Source organism: Agrilus planipennis, unplaced genomic scaffold (assembly GCF_000699045.2).
Source record: "Agrilus planipennis isolate EAB-ADULT unplaced genomic scaffold, Apla_2.0 scaffold42, whole genome shotgun sequence".
Lineage (NCBI taxonomy): Eukaryota > Metazoa > Arthropoda > Insecta > Coleoptera > Buprestidae > Agrilus > Agrilus planipennis.
Genome location: NW_020438888.1, coordinates 676646 through 684773, shown reverse-complemented (window position 1 = coordinate 684773; position 8128 = coordinate 676646). Strand labels below are relative to the sequence as shown.

Sequence of the window (8128 nt, the reverse complement as noted above, 5' to 3'; positions counted from 1 at the left end):
TTCATTCTCTTCTGTCTTCATTTCGTCCGTCTCATCTTTCTCACCCGAACCACCACCCACCCATTCCCACGATTCCTGAAAGCAGGCTGAAGAGGGCCTTCCGCCCTACCTTCCGGCATAGTCCGGAGGGACTGCCCGCCCATCAGCATTACTGGCTGGTGGGAATGAAACATCCAAGTTTTTTTTTTATAGTAATCGATAAATAATACAAATTAGGACAAACGACCTATCCCAATACAATCTTAATTACCAATTTTCATTAGGTAGGGTTTTTGTTATACTTTAATTAATTAATTATTATTGTTGGTGTTTGTTTTTCCTTTTCTCTGTGGTAGAAACACCCAACGCTGTCAAATATTCGGTGTTATTATGTGGTACCTAAAAAAAGTGGTGGATGCGCTGGGTACCAGACTCAAACCGGAGCTCTAATCTCAAGAAACCTAATCAATTTTTCGTTTTTGTTTTTTAGAATTTCTGTATGTGATGGGCCGAAATAGTAGTTTGACGTCAGCACAACAAGCCAGTGTTAATCAAATACTTGAAGCAAGAAACCTTAATGGAACACAGGTGAATATTATACAGGACTCAACAATCTGCTCCTCTTAAAGTAGCATATAAAACTACCAAATTTGTAACAAATTTAATTACTAAAATTGAAACCGTTAGCAAGATGAATAAACTCTTTTGAATCAATTTGTCCGTCATTTGTTTTTTTTTAATTAATCATTCGTTAATATCTAATTAAACCTATTAATAACATTGGAGGAAATTGTCGTTAAAATATTGTTATGTATGGAATGATTACAGATAATGTAAAAAACAATACATTTGACGTTTGAAGTGTACTCCTCTCTCGATAACATAGACCATAAGTTAATTAAGATACATTTAATTATCAAAGATTGTGTACATGTACATGTCACGTCAATACGAGTAAAAAATCAACGACCACATAAAACTAATTTGCCTATCCCTCCAAAACAATACTTTTTCCTAAATAAAAAGTACCCCACGACCTTTTTTGTACCCCTGACAATGTGTACAAAATTTCATGATAGGTTTTACCGGCGGCTTCGCTGGCATTGATGTCCTGAATACTTGTCAAGGATCATCGACGACCACATAAAACTAATTTGCCTATCCCTCCAAAACAATACTTTTTCCTAAATAAAAAGTACCCCACGACCTTTTTTGTACCCCTGACAATGTGTACAAAATTTCATGATAGGTTTTACCGGCGGCTTCGCTGGCATTGATGTCCTGAATACTTGTCAAGGATCATCGACGACCACATAAAACTAATTTGCCTATCCCTCCAAAACAATACTTTTTCCTAAATAAAAAGTACCCCACGACCTTTTTTGTACCCCTGACAATGTGTACAAAATTTCATGATAGGTTTTACCGGCGGCTTCGCTGGCATTGATGTCCTGAATACTTGTCAAGGATCATCGACGACCACATAAAACTAATTTGCCTATCCCTCCAAAACAATACTTTTTCCTAAATAAAAAGTACCCCACGACCTTTTTTGTACCCCTGACAATGTGTACAAAATTTCATGATAGGTTTTACCGGCGGCTTCGCTGGCATTGATGTCCTGAATACTTGTCAAGGATCATCGACGACCACATAAAACTAATTTGCCTATCCCTCCAAAACAATACTTTTTCCTAAATAAAAAGTACCCCACGACCTTTTTTGTACCCCTGACAATGTGTACAAAATTTCATGATAGGTTTTACCGGCGGCTTCGCTGGCATTGATGTCCTGAATACTTGTCAAGGATCATCGACGACCACATAAAACTAATTTGCCTATCCCTCCAAAACAATACTTTTTCCTAAATAAAAAGTACCCCACGACCTTTTTTGTACCCCTGACAATGTGTACAAAATTTCATGATAGGTTTTACCGGCGGCTTCGCTGGCATTGATGTCCTGAATACTTGTCAAGGATCATCGACGACCACANATTTAAATCGAAAAAATGATTTCAAATTAATATTGCATATTAATCCACTATTAGTAACTAACAATGTCATAGAATTTCATAGAAATATGAAGATTGGAAAAACTTTGGCGGTTGTTGTAGAACAAACAAAAGAGCTCAGAACCCCAACGCCAAAACACGATCAATTTTATCTTTAACGTCGGTTTTTTAGGAAATTAAAAAACGCGAAGAATTACCCCAAAAAATAGGGATTCAATTTCCATGTATTTAAAATAATGAATAAAGCGACGAGTTTCTGTCCCACTGCAGAAATAGCTCAGTAATAAACATTAACCAACAAATTCAATTACGAAACAACTACACAATTTTTTCTAATAAGTCCATTCTGTCCTACGTAAAGATATAGCAAATTGGATACAATTGCTTATATAGATATCGTGATTCAAGAAAAAGCATACTTTTTATCAATTTTTGAAATGAAACTTCTTTATCGACGATAGAGTATAAAACCGAAAAATGTAAAGTCACGCTTCACGCGCCACGTCACGCGCCACGTGTGACACCTGGTAGATACTTTTGTCAACAAGGAGTCATTTTAACAGCCTACAGAAGCTAACTTGTTAGTAGCAACCGATAATACGAAAATTGTCATTTCGACAAGTTGTCACCAGATAGCGCCTACGTTTTCTACAATATATGTATTGCATATGCGTTTGTGTTTGTATTTACTTATAATTCCCCTCTGTAGTTTTGTATGTTGCATGCACAAAAGTTTTTAAAAAAACCAAACCAATTTTCCGCATTCGTTTGCTCGAAATAAAATTGTATTTTCCTTGTTCTTAGTAAATTAGTTAATAAGCCATTTTTTTTTTTTTTTTAATATCTACTATTATAATATACAATCTAAAGAAGTTTCACTTCTTACGCGTATACACTAACCCCTGACAATGTGTACAAAATTTCATGATAGGTTTTACCGGCCGCTTCGCTCGCATTGATGTCCTGAATACTTGTCAAGGATCATCGACGACCACATAAAACTAATTTGTCTACCCTACGTCCGTTTCTCTACCCCTGACAATGTGTGTACTCATATTCGCTTTTATAATATTACTTTGGATAATAAACAACAACTCAGCAATCTAAAATCGTAAAATAGCTAACAATAATTTTTGGAAAAGCTGTATGAAATCAACCAGAATTAAATTTGTTAGCAATGTAAATTAATTTTTTTAATGTATATCAAGTACGGTAATCATCGAAACTTATAGCAATAATAATAACTAACGCATTAATTTGTTTATACGAAATGCAGCGAAATCGTTGTTATTCTTAATCGGTGAGATTATTAGCATTGACAAAATTAATACTCATTGTATAGAAATATATGAAATATTAATTAATTTGAAATAATTTTTTCAATTTTAAATTTTACTCTTTACAAACTACCTCAAATTAATGAGGAAAAAAGTGTTGCTGTTGTCACACCCCCGCCGGTATTCGAACCCGGGACCTTTGGCTTCACGCACCAACGTTCTCACCACTAAACTACGAGAGGTGACAACAGCAACCACGACCAACCGACCTACAAGGTTAACGATCCGTCGATTTTTTGTGGTGGGTTTTTTTTTTTTGTTTAGTTTAGCCTCGAGGAGGGGAAATCTTCAAAAGACACCCCCTGAAGGGGGGTAGTGTATAAAGATATAAATTTTTGAAAGTATTTATGGGACAGGGTTGTTAGTAAATTTGATAGAATGCTCTAGAAGGAAAGGTAGTGAGAGAGAGGGTGAAGACACTAGTTTGTAGGAATACGTAGAATTAAGCAGTATAGAGTTCAAGAGAAAGCAATTAATTAAGGGTAAATCCAGATATTGGTATGGGAGTGCATGCAGGTATGGTTGAAGTTGGAATTCTAGGTAAAACTGATTGAAAGAACAATAGAGTTTAGATTGAATGGAAACCAAAATATGTACAAGATAAGAAATTGAAATGAATTGAAATAATATTTGAAATGAAATGAATTTGAAGTAAAATAATGAAAACGAATGCTTAAAAAATATCTACAAAAAAATATATACGATTGTCCGCCACATCATCAATGTTATGTTGGAGTAAGAGAACTTGATTGATATTAATAAAACTTTAAAATGAAAATCCGAATTTGAATAAACTTTGGATCGAACTTAAAGATGAATACGCTGCAGTCGTTGAGAAGGTTATCATGGTCAGTTTAGTTTTTGTCGATGTGGGGTTCCGCCAAAAAAGGGTGGGTAAAAAAAGTTTCTGTAGCAAAAAAGAAAATGGTAACCGCTGCCCTACAACCCCATAACTCAAGTGGTTTAAAACCCATAACTTACATTTAAATCCTTTAATCCCATAACCCAAGAGTTTTAGACTTTTTAAACATCGTATTAAAAAACCCATAACCTCATAATGAAAACCTTTTGAACCCTGTAACCCCAAAACCCAAGCGATTTAAATCCCATAACCTCCGTATTTAAAACTCTGTAATCTCAGAGCTCAAGCTCTTTGAACCTTATAACCTCATAACTCAAGCATTTTAAACTCCTTAACCCAAGCCTTTTGAATCCTAAAACCTCCTTAACCCAAGCGGTATAAATTCCACTACCTCCGTATTTAAAACTCCATATCCCTATAACCAAAGGTGTTTTGAACACACCCGGCCTCCCAGGCCAGTACGGCCCTGGAATTATCAATCTAATTAAGCCACGTTGGTANACTATATCCATATATATTTTATGTGGGGTCCGGACATTTTTAAAATTTTTTATCGAGGTCCAAAAAGAACATATCCTTTAATATTCTATATTAATTTACCCAAAAAGCACATAAATCATTAATAAAATAAAATAAATCAGTTACAAATGAAGGTAGGTAAAACCATATAAGAACATCTACTGAACCTAAAGAAATTCTTGATGGATATTTTCCAGAGGTGGACTTACAGTACAGCCACTTAGAACAAAATCCATTCGCAAATCAGACTAAACAATCAATGTTAACTGCCTCTTAAGCAGTATAAGAACTCGATCGATATTAAGGATTCATCCTCATTAAAACAAAAATTTGAAGTAGCTGATTCAAGTTTTGAATGATTTTTGAATCGAACTTGTACATGAATACCCTGCAGTCGTTGAAAAGGTTATCACGGTTCCTGTTTCTGCTTGTATCGACTTAAAGATTACAAATTTAGACTAGACTGAATCTCACTCGAGATATTCGAATTTAATTGTCGGATTAAATTTGAAAAAAGAAAAAAAACGATACAATTATTTATTACGAAACGTTATCGAAAGTCTGAAAAAATCACAGTAAGATTTCTAAATTTAAGTATTTTTACGTGGAAACACACCATTGTTTATTATCTTCTTCGTAGATTGAGAGATAAGCGACATCGGCAAATTAACGACTTAAGGACTAATTGTATGTAAATTAATTTGTCTTATCGAGCAGTTTTTTACTAAATAGATGTCCCGAAGTAGTAAATGAACTTTTGATTGGCGTCTTGGGGACCTCAAGAACATCAACGGAATTGAATTTAAAGTCCCAAGATTTTTAACCTATTTCAACCATTAAAGTTTACTCTTAAATCATTTAATAAGTGACAACCCAAAAATCTAAAACTATAAACTAACAATAATTTCTGTGAAACTTTAGAAAATTAACCAAAATCAAACTTTTGTTATCAACATGAATAAGTTTTTATAACAATAGCACAAAGAAACGTTTGTGAAACGTAATATGGGGCAACAATTCTTAGAAAATTAAAAAAAAAAGGCAAATTTACACAAAATTTAGGGACACAATTTTTATGTAGATACATTGTTTTATTTCCAAAATGAATATTAACTTATCGTCATTGGTAAAACCCAGCGTGTATCAAACCTTAATGGTAAAGCCAAAAAAAATATCCAATTTTATATAACGAAAAACGTATTTAGGGTTTTAGGGTGAGTAAAGGCGGTATAAGCGATTGACAAACACACGCAGGATAACACCCGCTTCACCACCTTAACACACTTCTAATTCTGATTAGCCGTCATTGATATAGATACTGTTTAGTATCATAAGTATTAATTTTTTTTTAGAATTTATGCATGTGATAAGCCACAATAGAACTTTTTCACAAGACCAATGGTCTAGACTGAGTAGAATTCTTAAAAAAAAACGGTCTTCTTAATGTAGGTACTGAAACTTTCCAATGTTCTGTAGTTCAAAAATCTGCTCATAATAAAATAACAAAAAAACTGTAGACTTTATGGGAAATTGATTGAAATTAAATTTATTAACAAGGAGAATGAGTTTTTTTTTTAATTAATTTTTCTTTCTTTTGAATATCGAAAATTGAAAAGAGCAAGCAAACAGTGGAATTTATAAAAATATCTGTGAGAAAGATATTCGTTTGTCAATACAAAAACAATTTTTAGCTTTTTTCAGTGGGTAACGATGAGTTCCCGATTTTCTCCATTTTTTACACCACAGAAGTAATTGAATAATTATAATAATTGAGTTGTTCATATAAAATGGAGAGGAATCGTTAACATTTTTAGTGAATGAAATAATTAACATAGTTAGAAAGTCCCTATCTTGAATAAGTCTAATATAAATGTAATATCAATTGAAACAAAATTTCCTCAAATTTTACAGATACGATTATTATATCCATGAGTACTTTCACGCGCGAACACACTAATTAGCTTTATCATTAATTAAGAGATGCGCGAAATCGGTAAAAATCATATAAATAGGTAACCCGACCCAACTGAGTTAGTTAACTCAATTTGCTGAACGATTTTCGTTTGAAAGTTGCTAATTAAACTGAGTAAAAATGTTTAAGCATTTTTCAGCGATTGTTTTTCTTGCATTATTTTCATTTGCTTACTCACAGGTCTCGCCAGGCCAATGTAATGACAAAGACAGAAAGAATGTTAAAGCGGTAAAATCTTTCCAAGCAAAGAAGGTAAGTAAACTGTATTTATAATTAAAACAAAAAAAAAAACAATACATTCACCTGCTTCATAATTTTTTTTTCATAGTTTGCAGACAATGGGGCGCCATATTACGCTATAATGGCAAACTCACCTATCTTCGATTGCCGGGTCGAACGTTATTTTGCAACGAGTTCTAAAAACTTGCTTACCGTTTATGAACACAAAAATCTAACCACCGGTGTAAAAGTTAGAGGGCAAGGTGTAGTAAAAGTATCACACGGTTCCCAATTACAAGGGATAGAATTAGATTATCCCAAAGAACCTAAACGATCTGTATTTAAAGTCATTGGAGTTAAATACGGTGAATTCGCCATTCTTTACCAATGCTCCAACATTGACAAGGCTCACAGACGGGGTAAGAATAACTATATCCATATATATTACTGTAAAAGCTCTAAATCTCAAGATTTACCTACATGCATAAGTTAGTACATGTAAGAATTGCTATGAAATTAACGATTTTTTGAGCTTTTATCGCCGGAGTTTCGTACCTGCTACGCTTTATCAATGATGCTTTACAAAGTATGCAACCAACTGTACAGCCGAATAGACACCCGCTAAATTTTTTGCAATTATGCGCGATCGCCTCTAATACGTCAAAATTCGGACATACAGACCAGATATAGAATGTAGTCATAAAAAACCTTTCCATTTTTTTATTACATATTTTAAACGTCAGTTTAATTCGGTTAATTTTTAACCGAAAAGTCCAATTATAGATTATCTTAAAAAGTCACGTACAATCAAGGTTTGCCTAAAACATTATTACACCTAATACAATTAGAAATTACTTATCAAACATTTCAAGAACTTATCGGTAATGCTTAATAAATAATTTCTCATTTAGTATACCTATATTACATCGTCGTTGGAAAAACCTAACATGTATCAAACTCTTACAGTAAAAGCCCCAAAAATTATACAATCCTTTATTCGGGAGAATGTATTTATAAAGAATGTACTACTCGTTACTATTTATTATCAAAAATATTTAATTTTTTTAGAATTTCTCTATGTTCTAAGCCGCGAGAATTATTTGTCATCAAAACTAGTATTAGAAGCGAGTGATATCCTCGATGCTAACGGTATCGATAAAGATTTTCCACTTCCTGGTATTCAACAGGACCTACAAGCCTGTGCATAATAATATAATAATAAAACTG

At 33.3% G+C, this 8128-nt stretch overlaps 2 protein-coding genes across 2 annotated transcripts in view; both read left to right on the top strand.

The window, feature by feature from the left end:
* The window catches only part of LOC108744980, a 3680-nt gene extending 2987 nt beyond the window's left edge, over nucleotides 1-693 (top strand). Inside the window, exon 3 of the mRNA XM_018480982.2 lies at nucleotides 470-693. Coding sequence (XP_018336484.1) covers nucleotides 470-606 — 137 coding nt within the window. The 3' untranslated portion in view covers nucleotides 607-693. The remainder of the gene's footprint in view (nucleotides 1-469) is intronic.
* A 6043-nt stretch (nucleotides 694-6736) lies between these two features.
* On the top strand, nucleotides 6737-8122 carry LOC112906797. Its single transcript, XM_025981733.1, has 3 exons — nucleotides 6737-6934; nucleotides 7011-7320; nucleotides 7970-8122. Exons 1-3 carry the CDS (start codon nucleotides 6803-6805, stop codon nucleotides 8107-8109), a joined length of 582 nt encoding a protein of 193 aa, XP_025837518.1. The 5' UTR covers nucleotides 6737-6802; the 3' UTR covers nucleotides 8110-8122.
* Nucleotides 8123-8128: the final 6 nt, after the last annotated feature.

Bases quoted from the DNA above. Each gene is read 5' to 3' on its own strand.
- LOC112906797 (XM_025981733.1), top strand. From the start codon at position 6,803: ATGTTTAAGCATTTTTCAGCGATTGTTTTTCTTGCATTATTTTCATTT. The intron at 6,935-7,010 runs GTAAGTAAACTG...TTTTTTTCATAG, and splicing joins AATCTTTCCAAGCAAAGAAG to TTTGCAGACAATGGGGCGCC. The intron at 7,321-7,969 runs GTAAGAATAACT...TAATTTTTTTAG, and splicing joins TGACAAGGCTCACAGACGGG to AATTTCTCTATGTTCTAAGC.